Here is a 27,584-nt window from a genome sequence, read left to right on the forward strand (position 1 = left end):
TTGTCGGGGATATACCCTGCGGTATATGACCCGGCCGGAAGTATGACCTGGCCAGGCTTGGCATTTTCATTGGTAACTCGCCGGAGGACTGGCGACTCACGAGTCTGGCGGCTCCCTGGTCTGACGACTCACGAGTCTAGCGGCTCACTGGTCTGACGACTCACGAGCCTGGTGACTCACTAATGGCCCCGACGATGGGTCAGATAGAAGACTAGGCCCAAGGCCCAGAAGGCCGGCTCATGTTATGGTGGGCCGGTTTACGAGAAAAAGCATAAGGAGTTTTCCCTTAAGGGGCCAGACTAGGATTCTACTTGTAATAGACTAGTCCTAATCCTAATAGGACTCCACATGTAACCCACCCCTCTAACTTATATAAGGAGGGGCAGTTGTCACATCCCTAGCTTCTGGTTTGCTCTGAGCTAGCTAGTCATGTGTTGCATCATGTTTAAATTTCAGTTAAACCTGAAATGGGGATTGTTTAAACCCTAGCATCAAATGAATTCAAATAGGCTCAAATAAAATCATTTTCAATAAACCCAAAATGCCTTTGAAAATGTTCATGATTTCTGATAAAGGTGAAAACCTCTGCCAAAAATGATGAACATATTTATAGGTCATTTCTGGATTTTTGAATTAACTCATATTGTATTTGAATTGGGGCATTTAAATCTTATAAATATTTTTAAATGCTCTAATAATTCTGAAACTAGTTGAGGGCTGTTGGAAATAATTTCAACAGTGCCACAAATATTTTCAGGATTTTTAATAATGCTCTGGCATTTTTAATAAAGCCAAAACAATTGCAGAACATAGAAAATGGAATTAAAAGAGAGCAAGAAAAACTGACTGGCGCTTACCTACAGCCCATCCGGCGCCTCAGCCGGCCCAACATTGTGCAGCCCAGCCAGCACAGCGCCTTTCTTCAACCTTCTGCCAGAAGGCGAGGCAGCTGCGTGGAGAGCGCACAGCCGAGCTGCGCCAGCTCCTGCTTGCCGCCTTCTGCTCCCCCCTCGCGTCTGGCGATGCCACGCACCTCCCTGCCTCTCTCTCTCACTCTCCCGCGCTCTCAGCCCCTTCCTGGATCTCTCTCTGCAGCGCGCCCGAGTACCCTGCCGCACGCGGGAAAGCACCGCCACAGCCACGGCCATCCCCTAGCCCAACCACCGTGACCAATAGCTCCGCAAGGACCTGAAGCATCTCCTCGACGAGCCACGCAAGCCGGGTTTCACCGCAACACCGCCATCGATGCCTTCTTCAACCTCGGGACCGCCGGCCATCACTGTCAAATTCGTCGGCTCCAGATCGTCCCCAACCTCGCGCGTCCCGTCGTCATCGCTGTGAGCCCCTAACCACTTACCCCCTGCTCCCCTCGTCGAATTAATGTCGCAACCATCGATCCCCGCCGTGCCAGAAGCTCACCGCGGCCGGCCTTGTCGCCGCCATGGCCTGAGCTCGAACGGGTCGCGCTCGTGCATCTCACCGAGCTCATGGTGACTCCAGGAGGCTGCGCAGCGCTTTACTTCGCTCGCCCGTGCTCCGCAACGCCGTTTTCGCCGAGGTCCGAACTCCGGCGCCGCCGCGAGCTCCATTCTGGTGAGCTCCGGCCAGCCCAGCTCGAGCTGTTGCCACCCCTGGATGCGCCCGAAGCCCAGCAACCCATAGCAGCAAACCACGCCCGAAACCATCCCCTGTAGCGCTTTCCCGTGGTGTTTCCGTCGTCGGATTCGGTCGCCGCCGGCTGAACTCCGGTGGCCGGTGACGTGGTACGTCATTAGCCACTGATGACCCCACTAATTAACCTCCAGTGAAACTGACAGCCGGGCCCCATATCCGAACTAACTGGCTAACTAAACTAGATTAAGTTTAATCTAATTACCCTGGACCCACACGTCAACATTGACTGTGCTGACGTGTCCGTTGGTCGAACCCACCTGTCATTGACACTGTACATCACTTGGTCGCTGACCAGTGGACCCCACACGTCAGGTTTGACCTGGACGGTGCCTGTTGACCTGCTGAGGTCAGCATGATGCAATGCTGACGCAGTAATAGGTTTTTCTGGATTTATTCTTACTCAGGAAATTCCAGAAAATAGCTAAAACTTCCTAAATTCATAGAAAATTATCTGTAACTCCAAATAAGATAAATTATATATGAAAAATGATCAGAAAAATCCAATCTATCCATCTGTACCATTTTGATGTAAGTTAGAACAACTTATGACTACTGTTTAGGACAATTCAATTAAATGGCATTTAAATAATCACATATGGAGTTTGAATTTGAATCGTTGATTCAAACCAACTTCATTTAACTTGCTGCTAGTTGCATTAGCTCAAATCACAACATATTGACATGTCATGATCATGCATCATATCGTGCATTGCATTGATTGTGTTCTTCCATGTTTGCCGGTGTTTGTCCCCTCTCGATAAACGTGGTTCCGACGATGAGTTCGATGACACCGATGAAGAACTATACTATCTTCAGAAGTGCCACGCAAGCAAAACCCCCTTGTTCATTCCGATACAATCCCACTCTCTCGCTCCTGCTCTCTTTTGCTGCATTAGGACAACAACGATTCATCTGTTACTTGCTGCGGTAGCTGAACCCCTTTATCCTTTGCATGACCTGTCATTGCCATAGTAAATAGATGAAACCCACTAGCATGAGTAGGAGTTGTTTGAGCTCTGATGTGCCTACTCATTCATGCTTGTTTGTCATGCCTGCTACTGCTTAGAGTTCAGTCAGGTCTGATTCATCGGGGATGAATTGGAGGTGTGTGAATATGTCCTACTGTGTGAGCTAAGTGTGTGAACACAATTTGGTAAAGGTAGCGGTGAGAGGCCATGTAGGAGTACATGGTGGGTTGTCTCATTGAAACCGTCCTCAAGAACTGTGTTCTGTGTTTGTGATCCATGAACAGCTACTACCACACATTGGGTTCCGGTAACTCGGCCCCTCTCGACTTATTAATCAACTTGATCTCTGTCCAGGAGTTGCAACTAGTTTCTGGTGTTTGTAGGTAGTGTTATTAGTCTACCAAGTGGCACCCGGTACAGGTGGGCTTGGGACAGACTAGGCACAGTGGCACGGTGTACCAAGTGGCACCCGGATGGTGGGCTTGGGAACCCTGCTCACATCGTTTGGGGCCGTGAGCAACACCCCGGCCGGATCTCCTTGCGGATGGAACCCGAATAGGTGATAAACCTGGATGAGAGACTTGTGTGGTTAGTCAGGTCGTGGCCGACTCCCTCGCCAGGATTCCGCTTGAAGGTTGCCAAAATACACAAGGTGTACATGGCGGTAAGTGGCGAGAGCGTGTGTGAAGAAGTACACCCCTGCAGGGTTAATGATCTATTAGAATAGCCGTGTCCGCGGTAAAGGACTTCTGGGTTGCCTGTACAGTTCATAGACAAGTGAAAGTGGATACTCTAAAATACGCAAGATAAGTGTGAGTGCTATGGATGGCGTTCTTGTAGGGAGACGAGAGCGGATCCATAGTGGCGTATTGATATGGTGAATATGTGGACTCGTGTGCGCCACCTCAAAAGAGTTACTCACAGTCGTAGTTTAGGATAGCCACCGAGTCAAAGCTGGCTTGCTGCAGTTAAACCCCACCATCCCTTTGTTGATAATGATGCATATGTAGTTAGTTCTGATGTAAGTCTTGCTGGGTACATTTGTACTCACGTTGCTTAATTTATGTTTTTTGCAGAGAGACTTCAGTCTCGCTAGTAGTTCCACGTGGACTTCGACGTTTAGCTTGTTACCTCAGCTACGATCTTGTGCCCTCGGCAGGATCTGGTAGATAGTCAGGCTTCTCAGCCTTTTTCATTTGTAGATGTCTGTACTCAGACATGTTAAGCTTCTGCATGTGCTTTGACTTGTATGCTCTGATTGTTGGGTCATGAGACCCATGATTGTAATATCCCGCTCCTCGGAGCCTATTGAATAAAATACTTGAGTTGTAGAGTCATGTTGTGATGCCATGTTGTATTTGCACATATCGAGCATATTGTGTGTATGTTATTGAAATGCTTGGTATGTGTGGGATCTGACTATCTAGTTGTTTATCCTTAGTAGCCTCTCTTACCGGGAAATGTCTCCTAGTGTTTCCACTGAGCCATGGTAGCTTGCTACTGCTCCGGAACACTTAGGCTAGCCGGCATGTGTCCTTCTTCGTTCCCGTGTCTGTCCCCTCGGGGAAATGTCACGCGATGAATTCCGGAGTCCTGTTAGCCCGCTACAGCCCAGTTCACGGGAGTCCTGCTAGCCCAGTGCTACAGCCTGGATTCACTCGCTGATGACCGACACGTTCGTTGTTGGGTCATGTATGCCTGTCCCTATAAGTTAGTGCCACTTTGGGTTCACGACTAGCCATGTCAGCTCGGGTTCCTTGTCATATGGATGCTAGTGGCACTATCATATACGTGAGCCAAAAGGCGCAAACGGTCCCGGGCCAGATAAGGTGGCACCCGTGGGAATACCGTGCGTGAGGCTGAAAAGTGATATGATGTGTTACATGCTAGATCGGTGTGACTTAGGATCGGGGTCCTGACAGCTTTGGTATCAGAGCTTGACTGCCTGTAGGTTTACCAAGCCAAACTGGTCGAAGTTGAGTCTATAAATTCTTTAGTTATATAAGGGAATTGATTGTGGGATGGAACGTAAGGCTCTTTTTACTCCTTATACCTCATGCCCTTCTGATCTGAGTCATCATATCTTTCCTACGGGGTTAAGGAACTAGGCTTTCTCTTCTTTCTATCAGGATCACGTGTTACTAATCTATAGACTTATAGAATTGTTGGATTTAAGCCTCAGTTCAGTTCCTACTACTTCCGTATGATAATTTTTGATCTCGAAACCTTGATATTGTGCTTCTAAGTGGCTATGCCACCATTTTTCTAGCATGTCTCTAATCTTTTGAGCATTTACAGCCGTTTTGCTGTCCGAGTCATCCCAGGTTTCTAAACAATCTGATGCATTTGCAAATCCCTTCTTTCCGTTCCCGATGTCCTCTCTGGCCAGTTTAACCACACTAATCGGTGAGTTGAGGTACCCTATTGCCTTGACATATATGTTGGAATTATGATTATGGCCCTAGGTGTCTTGGAGTATTACCTAGTAATCTAGCCATGTTTGAGTTCCCAGTGTGATGAATCTGGCCATCATTCTCGAGAGCATCCCGTGATGCCACTTAGTAGTAGGTATTCTATTCCTGGGTTCTTGACCCAAGATTCACTCTACTTACCTCGTGTTGTTAGTGTTTGCTAGTTCCTTTAGGATATTAGTAACCTTTGCATTAGTCCTCGAGGTTCGTGGTATTTCCTTCTTCCAAATACCATGAACCACTTACAGCAGATGTTTGTTGGATCAAAAGATCACAACATGAGTGCTCTCGATGAGTTCTCCATTCTATATCTTGACTCTGCTAGTCCTACCTTCTCCGCATGGGTTATCCAGAAGAAAAATGTTGAGCTTTGTTCGACATACTAACCTATGCATCCACAACTTAGTAAACCATATGTTCCTTTGAGTTGTCCCGCTTTAGTTGTCTTCCGATCCTTGTCTATCAGTTGATAGTCAAGTTTATGTCGTGCATGCGTGTTATTTGATGCCTATTATTCTTGTGCTCCGTCAAGTCATTCTATCCTAGAATAACTAGGAGAAATGAACTCCAATACCTCATCCATATCTAGGATTGGGTCAAAGTAGTCATACTCCGCAGATCAAAATACTAATCCAGTTTTTGTTCTGTTCTACCATGAAGTATTACCCTCTTTATGTCAAGAAAGTCATAGGAATTACACATCATCTTATGAACTCTTGATACAGTGATACTTCTCGCCCTCGTTATTCATTTCTCGGTTTTCATGTTGTTGCAACCGAAATGCCGACAGGTGAACTATGATGTGTGAAATCAATACTCCTAGCAACCTTGTTGCTTGGTAGTTAAAGGACAATAATTTTATTCTTAGTGTGTTGGTTCTTGAATCACGATTCTAAGATTAATCATGCTACCTAGTCCTTATTTCCGATGCACTCTCCGATCAATGAGTTAAGATTGAGTCAGTCCCTTGCTCTTGTGATCATATCGTCTTGCCCTGAAAAGCAAGGTTGTTCTCGAGCTTAGTAACATATCGGTGGTTTGTGATTTTCCAAATATCTTCTCGGAAGTATTACCAGGTTGTCACCTGACCGCTATGTTGAGTTCGTGATCAAGATGGTTTCCTGTAAACCACCCCTTCTCCAAAAATCTGTGTGGGATACCCCTGAGCTAGTTGGTCAAGCTAAACAACAACTTGGAGAGTTGGAAAATAAAAGCTTGTCCGACTTAGTTCATGTTAAGGGATATCTTTTTGTGTGTGTGTGTTGAAGAAGGATGATATCTTCATCAATTGGTCCTTCTGATCAATTGTTGGATCTATTATCTTACCCAAACCTTTGATTGAGTATGGGCTATCGTCAAATCAAATCAGAACCAATGATATTCGTAATGTTGTCTTACTCGTGGTTTTTCCTCGAGAATACACCATTATATTCTTTGGTCTGACCAATGCTATTACCGTGTTCACTTAACTATGGAATTCCTTTTAAAAGGAAACCCGGATGAATTGTTGTTGAGCCCATTGACAACATCCTTATCTGCTCCATGATTTTGTTGAACATTAAGCTAGTGTTGGAAACTTGTGTAAGCATTTTCTTCATGCCCCGTTCATGAAGTATATGTTTGGATGAAAGAAGTGACTTCCTTTGATTCACGTGCATTTGATGTAAGTTGTTGTCGTGAATTCGAGAAATTTGTTTTTGCTCCTGTAGAATCATCCCAAGTCAGTCATGCATGTGCGAAGTATTCTATGGTCTGATAGACTGATCATGTTCATTCCGTATGTATTCCCTAGCACACCAAGCCACTGATTGACTTGTTCTAGGTAAAGAAGTCTAAATTAAGTGCACAAGACTTCGATATCCTCGATGATGGTTCCCTACTAGAACTCGGTAGTGTTTTATTGTAAGACTACCATGTGATCATGTTTGTCTGGGACAGCATGTTCACACGTGTGTAGCAGAACCAGCTCATGTTTTGGAGCTTGCTATCGTAGTTCATCTCCCGAGAATCTCGCAACGTCATCTCGTCGATTTGTGTTGCAAACTTTCATTTTTCTTCCTAGACTTGATGAGTCTGGATTATTCTGACACCAACCAGATCTGAATCTCAGGCAGATATGATGGTTGGAACATTTCCCAAGAACTATAATAATGGCCTCTCTGTAACCCGGTAAAGTGGATGTCGTGGCCAACACACCCAACCGGAAGACCTCTTGTTGTAGTATCTTGATTGAGGAAGTTGGCCACCTCCCCATAAGGATTTCGTAGGATCTACTCCCTAGTTGTTCCTTATGGATTTTTGTGTTCCCGAAGTCCGACCTTTTACTTGATGTTCTAAATATCAAACCATAATTATCTATGGATTACGCTAGCACATCAAGGAGAACATTAGAAGCGGAGTGCTAAATGTCTCTCGGTCGATCATCCAAATTTTGTTTCCTTGGCCTTGCTAAGGTGAAATTTGAGAAGTGTTATCCTCCTTTGCATCTGCATCGTCCATTGTTGTTCATCATGGTAGTATGATGTGTTGCCAGGATCCCTGACACGGATGTTGGTAAAACCTTGATGAATATGGAAATGTTCAAGTTCTTGAGAGCACGCGCAAGCGCTAGGTGTTATCATCGGCACTAACTGGGTTTGCTCTCAGCTTCCTCGGTTATGCTATAACTTCTCAAACAGTGGACTCACTATCTACTGTTGAGCTTCTCCCCAGTTACTAAAATCATTCATTGTGTTGTTTTCAACAAGGTAATCCACATCATCCATACTAGTCCAAGTATGCCATTCTACCGAACCCCTCCAAACGATCGCTTGAGAATTGCCTTAGGCTGGTATAAAGATTTTCAATGATCTCTGAATCAAAGGTAATTCTTTTTGCCACTGAAGGTAATAATCTACGAATCACCCTCCTCCAGGATGTTCCGCTGTGGCATCATGGCAACTCAACTCCTCGCTACGTTGACAACCGTTCACCACCCTTTTAAGCGTGGAATTGTTGTCTACCTAGTGAACCCTCGTCATTTGTTCCACTCCATCCCTCTAGATGTGTGTTTTGTGTCTCAGCTCGAGTGGTGTTGCTATGCCTCATTCCGCGAGTTGATCCTAAGTTGTTCGATCTTCGAGAAGATCGATCCTTCTAGAGTGTCCTTCTCCTCTTGTTGTCATGTTGGCTGGAGTTCTCAGAGCAAGACGACAAGACAAAGATGGTGATTGAATCAATGTTCATTTTAAGTGCAACCTGGATCATGAAGATTTCGTTAGTTGCGTTTTCCCCTTCATCTTACCCTACGGCTGAATCTCGGGACGAGATTCTTGTTTAGTAGGGGTGAGTTGTCACATCCCTAGCTTCTGGTTTGCTCTGAGCTAGCTAGTCATGTGTTGCATCAAGTTTAAATTTCTGTTAAACCTGAAATGGGGATTGTTTAAACCCTAGCATCAAATGAATTCAAATAGGCTCAAATAAAATCATTTTCAATAAACCCAAAATGCCTTTGAAAATGTTCATGATTTCTGATAAAGGTGAAAACCTCTGCCAAAAATGATGAACATATTTATAGGTCATTTCTAGATTTTTGAATTAACTCATATTGTATTTGAATTGGGGCATTTAAATCTTATAAATATTTTTAAATGCTCTAATAATTCTGAAACTAGTTGAGGGCTGTTGGAAATAATTTCAATAGTGCCACAAATATTTTCAGGATTTTTAATAATGCTCTGGCATTTTTAATAAAGCCAAAACAATTGCAGAAAATAGAAAATGGAATTAAAAGAGAGTGAGAAAAACTGACTGGCGCTTACCTACAGCCCATCCGGCGCCTCAGCCGGCCCAACACTGTGCAGCCCAGCCAGCGCAATGCCTTTCTTCAACCTTCTGCCAGAAGGCGAGGCAGCTGCGTGGATAGCGCACAGCCGAGCTGCGCCAGCTCCTGCTTGCCGCCTTCTGCTTCCCCCTCGCGTCTGGTGACGCCACGCACCTCCCTGCCTCTCTTTCTCACTCTCCCGCGCTCTCACCCCCTTCCTGGATCTCTCTCTGCAGCGCACCCGAGTACCCTGCCGCACGCCGGAAAGCACTGCCGCAGCCACGGCCCTCCCCTAGCCCAACCATCGTGACCAATAGCTCCGCAAGGACCTGAAGCATCTCCTCGACGAGCCACGCAAGCCGGGTTTCACCGTCATCGATGCCTTCTTCAACCTCGGGACCGCTGGCCATCACCATCAAATTCGTCGGCTCTAGACCGTCCCCGACCTCGCCGAGCGTCCCGTCGTCATCGCTGTGAGCCCCTAACCACTTACCCCCTGCTCCCCTCATCGAATTAATGTCGCAACCATCGATCCCCGCCGTGCCAGAAGCTCACCGCGGCCGGCCTTGTCACTGCCGTGGCCTGAGCTCGAACGGGTCGCGCCCGTGCATCTCACCGAGCTGATGGTGACTCCAGGAGGCTGTGCAGCACTTTACTTCGCTCGCCCGTGCTCCGCAACACCGTTTTCGCCGAGGTCCGAACTCCGGCGCCACCGCGAGCTCCATTCCTGTGAGCTCCGGCCACCCCAGCTCGAGCTGTTGCCACCCCTGGATGCGCGCGAAGCCCAGCAACCCATAGCCGCAAACCACGCCCGAAACCATCCCCTATAGCGCTTTCCCGTGTCGCCGCCGGCCGAACTCCGGTGGCCGGTGACGTGGCACGTCATTAGCCACTGATGACCCCACTAATTAACCTCCAGTGAAACTGACAGCCGGGCCCCACATCCTAACTAACTGGCTAACTAAACTAGATTAAGTTTAATCTAATTACCCTGGACCCACACGTCAACATTGACTGTGCTGACGTGTCCGTTGGTCGGACCCACCTATCATTGACACTGTACAACACTTGGTCACTGACCAATGGACCCCACACGTCAGGTTTGACCTGGACGGCGCCTGTTGACCTGCTGAGGTCAGCATGATGCAATGCTGACGCAATAATAGGTTTTTCTGGATTTATTCTCACTCAGAAAATTCCAGAAAATAGCTAAAACTTCTTAAATTCATAGAAAATTATCTGTAACTCCAAATAAGATAAATTATATATGAAAAATGATCAGAAAAATCCAATCTATCCATCTGTACCATTTTCATGCATGTTAGAACAACTTATGACTACTGTTTAGGACAATTCAATTAAATGGCATTTAAATAATCACATATGGAGTTTGAATTTGAATCGTTGATTGAAACCAACTTCATTTAACTTCCTGCTAGTTGCATTAGCTCAAATCACAGCATATTGCCATGTCATGATCATGCATCATATCGTGCATTGCATTGATTGTGTTCTTCCTTGTTTGCCGGTGTTTGTCCCCTCTCGATAGACGTGGTTCCGACGATGAGTTCGATGACACCGATGAAGAACTATACTATCTTCAAAAGTGCCAGGCAAGCAAAACCCCCTTGTTGATTCCGATACAATCCCACTCTCTCGCTCCTGCTCTCTTTTACTGCATTAGGACAACAACGATTCATCTGTTACTTGCTGTGGTAGCTGAACCCCTTTATCCTTTGCATGACCTGTCATTGCCACAGTAAATAGATGAAACCCACTAGCATGAGTAGGAGTTGTTTGAGCCCTGATGTGCCTACTCATTCATGCTTGTTTGTCATGCCTGCTACTGCTTAGAGTTCAGTCAGGTCTGATTCATCGGGGATGAATTGGAGGTGTGTGAATATGTCCTACTATGTGTGAGCTAAGTGTGTGAACACGATTTGGTAAAGGTAGCGGTGAGAGGCCATGTAGGAGTACATGGTGGGTTGTCTCATTGAAACCATCCTCAGGAACTGAGTTCTGTGTTTGTGATCCATGAACAGCTACTACCACACATTGGGTTCCGGTAACTCGGCCCCTCTCGGCTTATTAATCAACTTGATCTCCGTCCAGGAGTTGCAACTAGTTTCTGGTGTTTGTAGGTAGTGTTAGTAGTCTACCAAGTGGCACCCGGTACAGGTGGGCTTGGGACAGACTAGGCACAGTGGCACGGTGTACCAAGTGGCACCCGGATGGTGGGCTTGGGAACCCTGCTCACATCGTTTGGGGCCGTGAGCGACACCCCGGCCGGATCTCCTTGCGGATGGAACTCGAATAGGCGATAAACCTGGACGAGAGACTTGTGTGGTTAGTCAGGTCGTGGCCGACTCCCTCGCCAGGATTCCGCTTGAAGGTTGCCGAGATACACAAGGTGTACATGGCGGTAAGTGGCGAGAGCGTGTGTGAAGAAGTACACCCCTGCAGGGTTAATATGATCTATTCGAATAGCCATGTCCGCGGTAAAGGACTTCTGGGTTGCCTGTACAGTTCATAGACAAGTGAAAGTGGATACTCTAAAATACGCAAGATAAGTGTGAGTGCTATGGATGGCGTTCTCGTAGGGAGACGGGAGCGGATCCATAGTGGCGTATTGATATGGTGAATATGTGGACTCGTGTGCGCCACCTCAAAAGAGTTACTCACAGTCGTAGTTTAGGATAGCCACCGAGTCAAAGCTGGCTTGCTGCAGTTAAACCCCACCATCCCTTTGTTGATAATGATGCATATGTAGTTAGTTCTGATGTAAGTCTTGCTGGGTACATTTGTACTCACGTTGCTTAATTTATGTTTTTTGCAGAGAGACTTCAGTCTCGCTAGTAGTTCGTCGTGGACTTCGACGTTTAGCTTGTTACCTCAGCTACGATCTTGTGCCCTCGGCAGGATCTGGTAGATAGTCAGGCTTCTCAGCCTTTTTCATTTGTAGATGTCTGTACTCAGATATGTTAAGCTTCCGCATGTGCTTTGACTTGTATGCTCTGATAGTTGGGTCATGAGACCCATGATTGTAATATCCCGCTCCTCGGAGCCCATTGAATAAAATACTTAGTTGTAGAGTCATGTTGTGATGCCATGTTGTATTTGCACATATCGAGCATATTGTGTGTATGTTATTGAAATGCTTGGTATGTGTGGGATCTGACTATCTAGTTGTTTATCCTTAGTAGCCTCTCTTACTGGGAAATGTCTCCTAGTGTTTCCACTGAGCCATGGTAGCTTGCTACTGCTCCGGAACACTTAGGCTGGCCGGCATGTGTCCTTCTTCGTTCCTGTGTCTGTCCCCTCGGGGAAATGTCACGCGATGAATTCCGGAGTCCTGTTAGCTCGCTATAGCCCGGTTCACCGGAGTCCTGCTAGCCCAGTGCTACAGCCTGGATTCACTCGCTGATGACCGACACGTTTGTTGTTGGGTCATGTATGCCTGTCCCTGTAAGTTAGTGCCACTTTGGGTTCACGACTAGCCATGTCAGCCCGAGTTCCTTGTCATATGGATGCTAGCGGCACTATCATATACATGAGCCAAAAGGCGCAAACGGTCCCGGGCTAGGTAAGGTGGCACCCGTGGGAATACCGTGTGTGAGGCCGCAAAGTGATATGATGTGTTACATGCTAGATCGGTGTGACTTAGTATCGGGGTCCTGACAGCAGTGCACCCCAAGAGGGAGGTAAGAAACAATCTCTAAGGCTAGACACAACTAAAGGGGAGCCGGCTTATGCGGCGTCTCCCTCATGAGCATAATGAGATCTAGCCACAAACATCATGTAGGGCTATTACGGGATGATGTTTCCCGGGGCCCGAAGCTGTCTAAATTCTTGTCTTATGTTGTGTCTCTCGATTCCGCCCAATCCCTCTCAAGCTACCACATAGATGCGTTGGCCTCGCGACTAAGTCCTCACACTAAGGACATCCGTCGTGATAATTTGACGACAGTTGACGCCCACCGTGGGGCTCGCGCATGGTGGTGTTGAGTTTTGGAGGGATCTCTCACAGGGATCGAGAAATTCGCGATTAATCTGGTGAAGAAAAAAAGAACTGCTCAAGAAGATCGTGATTAACCTGGAGCTGGCATGTACAAGATTGGATCAAGATCGAGAAAGATCAAGAGGATTAGGGTTGCGTTGATTGACGATTGAGCCGCCGCAAGTTGTCGACACCGATTGGATTTCCTGCTACAGCCATTACGGCAAGCCACGTGAGACTAACAAAATTTGTATGTTTGCGCGTGGCCGTGGCCGTGCCCAGTTTTTCTTTGGTCGCAACAACCAAAGGCAAACAGCCGGTGTACATGTAATCTGTGGTTTAATCAAAGCAAGTCCGAAGATTACTCATGTTCGGACATCTTCAAATCAGTTTTTTAATCTCTGTTTGCTACATGGAAAAGCAAGTTCCCAAGTTCCCAGGGTAACACCGAAAGCGGCCACGCTTCAAATTCCAACACTATTGCATGGCGTGGTTCATTAAGCTCGCTACCAACTTCTCAACATACCAAGGCTAAAACTTCATGCATATGGACCAGCAGTTGCAGTGGAACAACTCACGACTCGGAAGTACTCATCCGTTGCGGTCCTTTGATGAGTCACTAGTGCTGACCATCCTTCGCTGGTGAACCGCCGGCGGGCCTCCGAGCCGTTTCTGCCATCGCTCCGCATGACTGTGATTTGGCCCGTCTCATGCCGGTTCCACTAAGCCGCCGTTTAGGCCCACGCCCTCGCTTTGAGCGCCTACTGCCTCTGCTGTTGTGGCCGTCGGCGCACCTCTGAGCCACTTCCGAGCCGCCGTCGCATTGAGACTCTGCTACTACCGCAGATGTGACCATGACCTAGAGAGGAATAGATCACACAAAGTCGGATTTTGCTATGACTGTGCAGCCGCACTAAGTCGCCATGGTCGCCCTGCGATTTTGTTTCAGCCGCCGTCGCCACGCGCAGAGCGGCCGCGATTGAGACTCGCCGCGTCGCTTCAATCCTCAGTTGGGGCTGCGCTGAGTCGCCCTTGGACATTGGCCGAGCGGCCTGACTTCCACCTCCCCGAGCCGCCCTCGCCAGTGTCCCTCTGCCATGGACTCGCCGGGGCGCTGCTGAGCCGCCTTACGCCGCCTCCGCCAAGCTCACCACGGATCACTTCCGCCGCGGCTATTATACTTTTTTGTTGGATAACACAGTTTAGACTTTAGAGTCGGACAACGAGGATATTTTTGCATCCTATCTCTGAATTTGAACTGGTTGGACCTTTCTCGTATATATACTGGAGTCAAGGAGACGAGGTTGGGGAGACAAGGAGCAAGTGGATGTTACCTGGCTGCTGTTGCCAGAGCCCTGCACCCTACCGTCAGGGTTGATCCCTGACCCTGGGCAGGAGTCCCAGTGGGCAAGTACTACTATTTAATTGCAGCTTATCAATGTCAGTCAAAGCAAGAAGCAAAGTACAACTAGATCAATCACATCAAGGCTGGTTTGATTAATTAGCGAAAATATTAACGCCCACACGTGTGGGCGTTTGCACATCGCCCACACGCCTCCATTACCACTCATTTTGCCACGTATGAATAGATGACATCAGCAGAATTTTTTTTGGTTTTCGGCTGAAAAATGTTGTATCTCTTAAATAAAAAAGCGAACTAAAAATCCGTTTTCACCATTAAATCCGTCTCGACGAGATCTTCAAAACTAGACCCTATGTTGATATGTTTCAATGATTTTTTTTGCCAGAAGTTACCACGATGTTTACACTGCAGTTGTCATAGGGCTTAAACTAAAGTTGCCATGTGGCAATTTTAGTTTGTAGATATGGCAATTTTAGTATTTTGATGATGGCAACTCCAGTACTTTGACCATGAAAATTATTTTTTGTATGAACCATGGCAATTTTACGTGCATGTATCATGGCAATTTTAGTTTATGGTTCATGGCAAGTCTAGTTTCTTAATTTCCCATTTTATAAATGTCAAAATTTACTTTTAAATGTAGAAGAAAATAGCTGAAACATATCATGGCAACTTCAGTGTAAACATCATGGCAATTCATATGCAATACACATGGCAACTTTTAATCCAATTTTTTTTTCATCAAAATATATCAACATGGGATCTAGTTTCGAAGATCTCATCGCGAGGGATTTAATGGTGAAAACGGATTTTCAATCGGATTTTTCGTTTAAGAGATAAAACATTTTAAAAACTGAAAATCCAAAAAGATTCCTGCATGCATGCATGCGATGACGTGGCAATCTGTTTACATTAGAAACGTGTGGTGCGTCTCCCTTCCTGCCACACGTGTGGCAATTAGCGTGACCCTTAATTAGTGGTGGACTACTACCCAATGTGGAGACCTGGTACCGTACTACAAGTACTATGACATTTGCAGAGTGGTATTTCATCAATCTTTTCATTGTCAGCATCCGCGTTCATCCGACAAATTAACAGGTGCTATCCTTTATATCTTATCAGCATATATTACATTGTTTGGTAACAATTACTCTGGTGTGTGGTATTGTACGCAGGTAAATTGTTCATTACAAAAGTGTTGCTATACCGTAAATATGGAGCATGAGCCAGCGTCATTTTTATTGGCGTTCGTCTGTGTCACGCGACTTCACGGACACACGTGTAAGCCTCCGCCCCTGCGGTACGGTCTACATCAACACGCCAACCGACTCGCCCATCTGCGCCACCTTGCAACACCATGGACGACTTGCTCGTCCACCCTCGCGGCCGGCTCACACGTCTGTGTCGGCTTACAATGTGACGGACAACTTACCCGTCCGCCCCCGCGGCCGACTCGGCGTCCGCGTGGCTTACCGCTCGAGCCATTGACTCGCCCGACTGCACTGACTTACAACGCCGCGGCCGGCTCATCTGTCTGCTCCCGTGACCGACTCGGCTGTGATTGGTTTAAGCTTCACCGTGATGATCATCAACTCCGTGGTGGATAATTTCTGGCCTGACATATCAGGTGAAATCAATCCAGTAAATTTTTATATATCATATATTGTTTTCTTTAAAAAATAGCAATTACTCTGACTTGAGATGTTTCTGATACATGACAATTGTTCACTACATCAACACGACGTGGTTGACTCGCCAATCCGCACGGTTTACCGCGCCTGTGATTGACTCGCCCGTCCACACCGGTTTACAACGTCGTGACCAACTCATTTGTCTGTACCGCTTCTGATGCTACGGTCGTCTTTACCATCTGTCTCTCGCAGCCTGATCTATATCAACATACCGGGCCACACCTGTCTACGTGAGCTGATTATTGAATATGAGCAAGTCACTGCTTGGGAAGCCCGGTTTTCTTCCAACAATTTGGAGGAAAATTATCATGTGTTCTCAACCGCCGTCTGCACTGGACGACTCAATGGACAGGCGCACAAGTCGCCGCCACTACAGTTTTGTTAACTTCAAAACATCCAGTTGGAAGGAACCATTGACCGAGTTGCTGACACGGCTCATACGGGATCATTTATAACCCGCCGCAGTCACCTCAACATTCCATGGATTCACATTGCGCTATGAACACCAATGATATACTCCTTCTGATATGGTCAAATATGGAGAATCTCAAAGACAACTCCTCCAGCCGCCTTGAGACTCGGGGGCTACATGGACGTAGCTCAGTAAATATTGTCAGTTTAAAGGCCGTCGGAAAATTTCCGGCTCAAAATGAAGAATTCCGGTTCAAAATCCGGTACAAGAGAATCTCTCACATATCCGGTTCAACATCTGGTTCAAGATAAGCTCTCACATATCCGGTTCAAAATCCGGCTCGAGAGAAATCTGTCTCTTACAAAGCTTTGAAGCTCTCAATATCCGGTTCAAAATCTGGTTCAAAAAGAATTTATCTCTCGCAAAGCTCGAGTTCTCAGGAAAAATTAAAGGGACCAAAGAGAGTCTGTTACAAAGCACAACTCAAACATAGGTACCCTGCTTTAATGATCATTGGGAGCTGATCGTATTCAAATTTAGCTTAACCCTTTTGGTCTAACCCTGATCGTATTCGAATCAGAGTCGTTAAATATTCTCATGATCACTAGGGGGCTTCCTGTTCAAACATAGGTCGTATTCGAACCAAAGAGAACATAGTTGTCGGTACCCTCTTGATTGGCACACTGCCGAGCTCACTAGGGGGCTTATTGATCGTATTCAAATCATAGCTTAACCCCTTTTGGGAACCAACTTTGATCGTATTCAAATCAGAGTCGTTAAAAAACTCTCAAGGTCATTAGGGGGCTTCCTGTTCAAACATAGGTCGTATTCGAACCAAAGAGAACATAGCTGTCGGTACCCTCTTGATCGGTGCAACACCAAAGCCACTGGGGCTACATGATCGTATTTGAATCCTAGCTTAACCCCTTTGGAATGGTTTACTGGTCATATTCGAATCAGAAGCCTTGATTGTTTCTTCTTATTTGCTTTAAGTTTTATTTGAACACGACCTTATTTGACTTGAGACTTTTTTGCTCCAAGATCTAAGTGTAAGTGTGGTTTAAATTTAACCCGGCTTGATTTTGGATGATAAGTCGCCAACACATGACAATCATCATATATTTGCAAAGTGTTGGCTTCTAAGGATTGGGTTATCACCCTTACTGCACAAGTATCATAACCCAGCAGTACGATTCAATATCACAGGTACGATATTGTTTATACATGATTATGTTTAAGCCGGCCTGGCTTTTGACGTTAAGTCGCCAATGCATATGTTGTTTAAACTCTATGCAGGATTTGCAGAACTATGACTTATATAAATGCTTAAGTCCAAGCTCATCACTAATATTGATGCTTCAAAATGATTATCCGTTTTGGATTTTCACAAGGGTTATAAGCCATCGGGTTATAAAAATTCCGGCTTACAATGGAGGCGTATTAAATCGCCATCGGCCAAGAGCCGGCGGGTATTTAAACTCTGGATTTACTTGTCAACAGATAAGGTATTCAAAGTCGCTTTAGCGTAATGGCTATTATTTTATCAATGGATATGATTTATTCTATAATGGAAGGAATAGTCCCGACTTGCTGTAGGCTTACGACCCGGCACTTGGGGGCTACATTATTCAGCTTGAGATCATATCAAATATGCAAGTCCCATGTCACTGCCAGCATGCACCATGGAACTTGGGGGCTAATGCAAAGTCATCTTTTCCTCAACTTATTGAAGACCCGACTCATCACATTGTAATGAGCAGACCCTTGGGGGCTACCAATTGCTCCTGTCAAAAAATTCAAGGTACACAAGCATTAATCCATTATATTGAACGGTCCACTACTCAGTTGGTAGAGTACAAAGCTCTTAACCTTGTGGATGTGGGTTCAAGCCCCATGGTGGAGATTATATTATATGATGTTATTATCAATAAATTATATACAAAGTCCCAGCTCAGTATTATCTTACGGAGCCGGCCCTTGGGGGATACACGTTGTTGTTCAAGTTTACATGGTTATATCTACAAAGTCCCAGCTCAGTAATATCTTACTGACCCGGCCCTTGGGGGCTACACTGGTTGATGATTTTATGAGCATAAGGCAATTACAAGTCCCGGGTTGCTACAAGCATGACAACCCGGCACTTGGGGGCTACATATATGGAATATTCAGTTTATGACTAATGATTGAGATGAATAAGCCGGATTTCTTCAAGGTTGCAACACTTATATTGAAGCAAGTCTTGAGCTATCACTATGTTCTCCTCTTAAGACTTGGGGGCTACAGGTATTATGCATATAAAGAAGGAACATCTTCAAATTCTCAGTTTTGAGCAAATCAGGAAGATCAATTGCATGACCCGGTGTCAACAACAATTATGACTCGGCATCATCAGTCTTTTATAACCCAGAGATTTTGGAAATTATAACTCGGCAAGATCTGTATCTAGTTGAAAATCAGATGAGTATTTCAAGACCTATATTTTTTCAGCCGGCGCTTTGGAAGACGACTCAAGTGGATTATTTCTTACAATATTTCTCTACAAGAGACCAATGTCAGCAAATTGATTCTGAAGCTGGCCTATTTGACCCGGATTTTTAAAAAGAAGTATCTGGATTTTTTGCATTGACAAAGTTGAAACATATCTGCTAAGGAGATTTGCTATGAGTTCATGGGCATGTATCAAGAAGGAAATGACAAGGACTTAAAGAAGAGCAGGTGCCGGCTTATAAGAATTTTTACTCGGAGCACAACCTGTCAAAGTTGTTCCGGTGTTTATTTTGCAGGATCAGTTTAACATGGATAAATCCAAATTAAACTAGGGGCTAATGTCGGGGATATACCCCGCGGTATGACCCGGCCGGAAGTATGACCCGGCCAGGCTTGGCATTTTCATTGGTAACTCACCGGAGGACTGGCAACTCACGAGTCTGGCGGCTCACTGGTCTGACGACTCACGAGTCTAGCGGCTCACTGGTCTGACGACTCACGAGTCTAGCGGCTCCTAGTATGACGACTCACGAGCCTAGCAACTCACTAATGGCCCTGATGGCGGGTCAGATAGAAGACTAGGCCAAAGGCCCAGAAGGCCGGCTCATGTTATGGTGGGCCGGTTTACGAGGAAAGGCATAAGGATTTTTCCCTTAAGGGGGCAGACTAGGATTCTACTTGTAATGGACTAGTCCTAATCCTAATAGGACTCCACATGTAACCCACCCCTCTAACTTATATAAGGAGGGGCAGGGCATCCCAAGAGGGAGGTGAGAAACAATCTCTAAGGCTAGACACAACTAAAGGGGAGCCGGCTTATGCGGTGTCTCCCTCATGAGCATAATGAGATCTAGCCACAAACAACATGTACGGCTATTACCGGATGATGTTTCCCGGGGCCCGAAGCTGTCTAAATCCTTGTCTTATGTTGCGTCTCTCGATTCCTCCCAACCCCTCTCAAGCTACCACATAGATGCGTTGGCCTCACGACTAAGTCCTCACACTAAGGATATCTGCCGTGACAATTCCACGACAGTATTCATCTTCTTCCCACTCAACTCCATTGGCATTGAACTTCCGTTCAAAACCAACAACTTGATTCTTCCGGTGCCTTCCTTGCTTGCGTACAGCTTCCTCAAATTGCTTACTTCTAGCAAGGCTCTTGTAAACACCTTTCTCTATAATTCCCTTCAATAAGCTATTTTCTTGCTCAAGTGTAACTTGGCTAAGAGAACCATTAGTGGAATCAAGAGAACTAGTAGAAGCAACAATATTGGATTTAGCATGATTATTGTTACTACTAGAAGAAGAATATTTCTTACTATTGTTGCTAGATTTTACTTGAGGCATGTAAGTAGACAAGAGTAAACACTTGGCAATGTAAGAAGAACTTATCTTACTAAGATCATCCTTGATTGCCTTTAAGAACCCATGCTCTTGCTCAAGATTGAGCTTTTCAAAGCGTAATTTCTCATGAGTTTTTAAAAGATCTCGATGCTTCTAAGGTAGTTTCATGAGCTAACTTAAGAGTGTTTAGTTATTTAGTTAGACGCTCAATCTCCTTCTTATTATTGTCATTCGTTTCATCTTGATTAGCATTTAATAGCAATTTCATCATAGCATTCATCACTAGAGTTGTCAACATGTAAATCATCATCACCTAGCAAATCATCTTCATCACTATTGAAATCAACATAAACGGTGTGTGATACCTTGGGGCCTTTAGCCATAAAGCATCTTCCAATTCCTTCATTTTGTGACTTAAATATGTCATAGGAGTTGGTTGACACAAGTGCTAGACCAGCAACACCTTCATCTTGAGTATATTCGGAGTCAGAGTGATAACTTCTCTCGGAGTGGTGGTCGGAGTCGGAACCGGATACCCATTCACCAACATGAACTTGATGTCTTTGTTTTGTGTAGCTCCTTGATGACTTGTACTTCCTCTCCGAATCCTTGCTTCGGCGAGAGGTTCTTCGTTCATAGCGATCATCTCTACTCCTTCTCTCTCTTGGAGGTGATTCTTCCCTTTTGCTTATTCTTTTAGGTGAGTCTTATCTACTTTTGTAGGGAGACGTACACTCATTGGAGTAGTGCCCGGGTCTTCCACAATTGTAGCAACTTTGCTCGCGACTAGGAGATCTTTTGTCATTGTAGGACCTTGACTTGGAACTCCTTTCCTTGCTTCTACTCTTGTAGAACTTGTTGAAGTTCTTCACCATTAAGCTCAATTCTTCATCGAAGGCTTGTTTCTCACTTAATGATGTAGGAGCATCACATGAGGCTTTGTAAGCACCACTAGACTTGTTTTGAAGCTCTTCTTTATCCTTGAGTGACATCTCATGAGCAACAATTCTTCCAATGACTTCGGTTGGCTTGAGATCTTTGTAATTTGACATCATTTGGATCAAAGTGCACACGGTATCATATTTTCCATCCAAGGATCTTGGGATCTTCTTGATGATGAATTTGTCGGTCATCTCTTCACTTCCTAAGCTGTCAATATCATTTGTGATGAGAGCAATCCTAGAGTACATTTCAGCGACACCTTCACCATCCTTCATTTTGAACTTGTCAAGATCACTTTGAAGCACATCCAACTTGGATTCCTTGACGGAGTCGGTACCTTCGTGCATATCCATCAAAGTATCCCAAAGTTCCTTTGCATTCTCAAGACGACTGATTTTGTTGAATTCTTCGGGGTAAAATCCATTGAAGAGGATATCGCAAGCTTGAGCATTGTATTGCAACATCTTCAATTCTACCGCGGTAGCTTCATGATTTGGTTCTCTCCCATCGAATAATTCACCTTGCAAACCAATGCACACAATAGCCCAAGCGGCGGGGTTATGTCCAAGAATATGCATTTTCATCTTATGTTTCCAACTAGCAAAATTAGTACCATTAAAGTAAGGACCTCTATGGTGGTAATGTCCCTCGCTAGATGCCATACTCTCCTAGGTTGTGAAACTAAGGCCATGATCACCAAAGCTATGGAAATGAAGGCAAATGGAGACCAAAGCTCTGATACCACTTGTAGGATCGAAAGTATGTCTAGAGGGGGGGGGGGTGATTAGACTACTTGATCAAATAAAAGCCTATCCTTTTCCCAATTTTAAGTTTTGGCAGATTTTAGCAACTTAGCACTAGTCAAGAAATCAACCTACACATGCAAATCTAAGAGTATAGTAGCAGAATGTAAATCATTGCATATGAAGGTAAAGGGGAGGCGTTTGGAGGGAGCAAACGCAATGTAGACACGGAGATTTTTGGCGTGGTTCCGATAGGTGATGCTATCGTACATCCACGTTGATGGAGACTCAACCCACGAAGGGTAATGGCTGCGCGAGTCCACGGAGGGCTCCACCCACGAAGGGTCCACGAAGAAGCAACCTTGTCTATCCCACCATGGCCATTGCCCACAAAGGACTTGCCTCACTTGGGTAGATCTTCAAGAAGTAGGCGATCTCCTTGCCCTTACAAACTCCTTGGTTCAACTCCACAATCTTGATGGACGCTCCCAAGTAACACCTAACCAATCTAGGAGACACCACTCTCGAAAAGGTAATAGATGGTGTGTTGATGATGAACTCCTTTCTCTTGTGTTTCAAATGATAGTCTCCCCAACACTCAACTCTCACTCACAGCTTTGGCTATGGTGGAAAGATGATTTGAGTGGAAAGCAACTTGGGGAAGGCTAGAGATCAAGATTCTTGTGGTTGGATTGGAATGTCTTGGTCTCAACACATGAGTAGGTGGTTCTCTCTCAGAAAATGAATGTTGGAAGTGTAGGCATGATCTGATAGCTCTCTCCGCGAATGGATAATGGGAGGAGGGGTATATATAGCCTCCACACAAAATCTAACCATTACACATAGATTCCCAAACTCGGTGAGACCGAATAGTGAAGCTCGGTCAGACCGATTGAGTTCAAAATGTGAACGTTAGGCTTTTCGGTGGGACCGACATGATCAACTCGGTGGGACTGATGTGTTAGGGTTAGGGCATAACTTGATCTCGGTGAGACCGACAACATGAACTCGGTGGGACCGATTTCAGTAATAGGAAAATAGAGAGTTGGTCAGGCAAACTCGGCGGGACCGATTGCTCATTTCGATGAGAATGAGACGTTACAAAAAGGAAACAGAGAGTTTGCATTGCAAACTCGATGGGACCGATCGTTCATTTCGGTGAGACCGAAACGTTACGAAGGGAAACTGAGAGTTTGCAATCCCATCTTGGTGAGACCGAGTCCCCTATCGGTGAGACCAAAGTGATTAGGGTTTGTGGCAGTGGCTATGTCAAATGAACTCGGTGGCGCCGGATAGATCAAATCGGTGGGGCCAAGTTTGACTTTATGTTTAGGACATATGTGGATATGAGAAAGTGTTTGAGGGTTTTTGGAGCATATCATTAAGCATTTGAGCAAGTAAGCCATTAAGCAACACCTCATCCCCACTTAATAGTATTGGCTTTCCTATGGACTCAATGTGATCTTGTATAACTTAAATGAAAATGTAGAGTCTTGAGCTTTTTGCCAATATGTGTCCTTAGCATTTTGAGGGGTCCACATCTCTAGTCCATGCCATGCCAATCATTGAACTTTCTGAAATGATCATCTTGAAAGAGTATTAGTTCAATGAGTTATATGTTGTTAAGAATTACCAAAACCACACAGGGATTAGTTGCACTTTCAGTATGCTGTTGAGAAAGGAATTAGCCAATGTAACTCTATATACAATAGATAAGAGGTTGCATTTCCAGTTTTCCACCCAACCAGTTTTCTCTCACCCTGGTCTTCAACTGGCTCCCACCAAGCATTATTAAGTCCCTTCACATCCACTGTTATTCCAAAGTACTTGAAGGGTAAATCTTTGATTGCACAAGAATCACCTTGAAATCCTAGTCTCTTTTCACGACCCCCTCCCCCTAGACAATATATCTTATTCTTATGAAAGTTGATCTTCAACCTAGATACTTGCTCAAATATTCACAATGTGTACTTCCCTTATAAGTGGGAAAGTATGGCCAAGTGATCCTTCACTTTCACAACCACTCTTCCTCCCCTAACAGTCTTCATTACCCAATCACACCATACATGTCCAATTTCCTTTTGTTGCATCATCTGATATAGAAAATGCCATTTAACCTTGTCACGGGCCTTCTCAAAGCCAATGTTCAACAGTAGCACATGGGAACATATAAAGCCTGCTATGCTACCCCCCGTTCTGGAGGCTTTGCATCACGCGATAAGTCTGGATCGCATGATCTACTAAGGCAGGTCCTTTTTACTTTGCTGTCAAAAATCGGGCCATTGGTTTCCCTGCATGTTGTGGTTTTAGGTTCGAGTGGATGATGAATTGGCCTCCTTTGCTCAGAGGTCAAGCCTTGCAGTGCGGGTGCATTTGTCATTGGTGAGAAAGGGGTGGGGTGCAGCGCTCATGGTCTTTGGGGCATCGAACGTGGATTGGATGAGCATGGTGAAACCCTATCAACCAATCCCCCACGCTCCTCGAGCCCCGCGCCCCTCCTCCCCCGTTCTCCACTACCCCGCTCCCCTGTGCAGCCGTCGTCTCCCCATCTCGCCAGAGCCACTGGTCCGGGAGTCTTTCCCAGCCCTCCGAGGAGCCTATCCCATCCTCACACTGAAGTTGAACAAAAGGAGGGGAGAGATCAACGATGGCGCAAGATTGAGGAGAGAGCGAGCCATCGAAGAGGGGAAGAGAGACAAAGGTGGGCGGAGGCTTGTAGCATTAGGCGGCCACATCCAGCAAGGGTGGGGTTCTGTGGATCCGGCGCCCCCATCCCAGCGCATGTGGAGCCTGTCTACAGGTTTGATAGCTCCTCCACCCCTCTGTCATTATTTTGTTGATGTTGTTGTGGAAACAACCAAAACATGCTTGAGATTTCAATTTCTGTAAAAAAGGAATTTTGTTTTACTGACCAGTTTTTGAGAGGGAGGGGGGAGGGAGGGAGGAGGGAGTTGGCTCTTATGTTTGTTGATTGCTTTCTAGATTTATTGGTGCTTGATTCAGATAGAACAACTCCATTTGCATTAGCAACTGTTCGTGGAGTCCCTCGCTACTACATGTATGTTTGCTCTGTAGAATCTATAATATGCATTATGTGCTACTGCTTTTCTCAGTTAAACCATGAAAAATCTATGATATAGAGGAGATTATAAGGGGCGTCTCACGAGCACATGATAGCGAGAGAATTACTCTCTGACAATGCCTTAATTGCAGAATGGGGTGAAGAATGCAAGGAAGTTGCACATTGTCTCTCATCACCCGACCAAGGGTAGGTGAGCGGCCATGGATTTTTTCTCTCCTCTGCTCAGTGCTTGCCTCAATCATGTTAATTCATAGCGATTTAGTTTGTCCATTCCAGGTTTGACTGACAGAGGAAGTCAATCGAGGAGTATGTTGACACCAGAGTCCAAGACCATGGGTGAAGCATTTTAATCAATCTATTGTTTTGGTAAGTTTCTTGCATTCTTAGGATTTCAAATAACTGCAAGGATTGTAGAGTTATAATGGTTGTGTTGAGTGTTTGAGGTGGCGAGGCTGAGCAGATCAAACTATAAGCATGGACCATGATTAATGATGTGCCAGTGTGGTGGTGACTGCCACACACTCACACAGGGTCTTAGTACTTTCTGTAACCTGCAGATGATGGGTAGCGAATCCGGCAACCACATATCCATTCCCCTGCATAATTTTCATTTTTTCATTTGATTTGGTATAAGGCCTACTCAGAATTGGTTCCCTGATCTCAAAATTGTCCGTTTTCTTGCCTTTAGTTTATATGTATCTTAACGAATACATGTATTTACCATATTGATAGTCAGCACCATACGTCATTCATTCTTCAGGATCACATATTTGAGGTTAGAAGTTCGAAGTAATGTAAGAGCTTGCATGTTTATAGTTCTAACTAGCTTTTAGTTTAGCATAGGATAAGTCTTCCATGAATTCTTAGTTAGTTGTTTATTTTTGTTGGCTGTGCATGACACTGCATTTTTTCCATAATTTTCTTCAAAAGTTAATTATTTTCTTATCTACAATTAACTGTTTCTTGCTCCTAGCCATTAGCAAGTCTGTCGTCCCTGAACACCCTGTCAGTCATCTATACAACTGTAGTTCATGCCTGCGTGCTATCCGCTCCTAAATTCTCACACCATGTCAGGTGTTTAGAAGTGATGATCATTGTGGTGTTTAGTTTTCATGGATGTAATCCTAGCGCATGGACTTTTGTGGGCTGGTCCAACCGGAGTTGGTTGATGGAAGGGGCTACGCTCCGGCGGCCGTATGGCTGAAGAGGGGATGCAAATGGAAAGAATTTTGAGATGCATAAACTCGTGTCTCTGAATCCGAAACAGAAAATTGCTAGTTTTCTCGTTACTTAGTTATGCTACCCTGCTCCACATAGGTTTTAAGGTGAAAAGCTGGAGAAGTTGTGACGGCGATGAAAGGACTGAAAGATTTGCTCGAAGCAAAGCTATCTAGCCGAGATACATATGGTAAGAATCTTCAGAGATTGACTTCTTTTCACCTTCTATTGAGATATATACTTGCTCGTAGGTCACAACTCAAGTTACTTCCTTACCTGCACGTACAGTAGTGATAAATTCAACATAATTTTTCTGAGAACCTATTTCTTTAATATGACAACATTCTACCTGCCCTCTGTTCTGTTTTATGATGTTTTTTGCTTTTCATACATTTTGTAGCAACAAAGAGGAGGGATCTTATGTAGAATATGCGACATCCATGATGCTGAAGGTGTGCTATTAAGTCTCAGTTGCTCCAGCAAAATAGCATCTTAATAAACAAAGGATATGCACCGCCAAGAAGTTTGTTGTGTATTTTTCCCTTCCAACCTTATTGATATGCCTGATGCTCAAGGTGTTTTTACTTGTTTACCTGATTAACAAATGAATATAAATTTAACAGGTTAATAAATTTAGCATGGTCCTTGCTGAAATCTGAATTATTATATGCTGACTTTCCTTTGAATAATATAATTTGGTCTTGTTGCCGCAAATGATTGGATACGCTAAATTATTTTTCATGCATACAAGTTGACATGGTTATTCTGTAATACATTATTACGTTTAGTTAAAAAATATGTTATGTAATTCAGATAGGAAACAATGGTATGTGATAATGCCCTTGCTTCTGATAGAGCCTCTTTTTTTAGTCATTCATAGATGTGTGGGAGGGCTGGCCGTCCACCATTTGATGATAGTAGAACAGTTGTAATTATGACAAGACGAGAGGCAGTGATTTTTCTGTGTTTTCCTCCCGTTAATTCTGGAATACCTTTGACAGGACTTTTTTTCCTGTTTTTGGTCTAGCCCGTCGTAAGTATGTCTCGTGGGTCCATCTATATGAGAACCTTCTCAGTGGGTGTCAAATGGTGGAATCTCAGTATGTTCTTTTAAGTTCAGTTGAAAAGTTCTTACGTGATATTTTAATTGAAACTTAACTATGTCATGGTTGGTACTTCATTTGAGACTCTTGGCTGGATATAGATATGTGGCACCCCGGCTCAGAGAGACCAGAACACCCCGTATTCCAGCCCAGAGATCAAGTCTTCTAGAATACATCACTGCTTGGCATATAAAAAATCAACTCTTCATTACAATCTATATGGATACAAGGGTTCTGACATAACATGGAATTACATCGGCATGGCGACACTATGCCTGCTCAGG

General features: G+C 44.9%; 1 protein-coding gene across 5 annotated transcripts; it reads left to right on the forward strand.

Annotated features, from left to right (window-relative positions):
* The first annotated feature begins 24,317 nt into the window (after window positions 1–24,317).
* LOC119293807 lies at window positions 24,318–27,096 on the forward strand. Of its 5 annotated transcripts, none has more exons than XR_005143221.1 (5): window positions 24,318–24,697; window positions 25,111–25,169; window positions 25,242–25,345; window positions 26,297–26,387; window positions 26,598–27,096. XR_005143221.1 is itself a non-coding variant. In XM_037572159.1 (3 exons), the coding sequence occupies exons 1-3, from the start codon at window positions 24,337–24,339 to the stop codon at window positions 25,327–25,329; spliced, it is 504 nt and encodes a 167-aa protein (XP_037428056.1). In that variant the 5' UTR covers window positions 24,318–24,336; the 3' UTR covers window positions 25,330–25,838. The 5 variants fall into 5 exon arrangements, 1 of the variants encoding a protein (XP_037428056.1); XR_005143222.1 differs by having other exon boundaries at window positions 25,256–25,345; XR_005143220.1 differs by having other exon boundaries at window positions 25,111–25,165; window positions 25,256–25,345.
* Window positions 27,097–27,584: the final 488 nt, after the last annotated feature.

This window comes from Triticum dicoccoides, chromosome 4B, assembly GCF_002162155.2.
Source record: "Triticum dicoccoides isolate Atlit2015 ecotype Zavitan chromosome 4B, WEW_v2.0, whole genome shotgun sequence".
NCBI classification, from domain to species: domain Eukaryota; kingdom Viridiplantae; phylum Streptophyta; class Magnoliopsida; order Poales; family Poaceae; genus Triticum; species Triticum dicoccoides.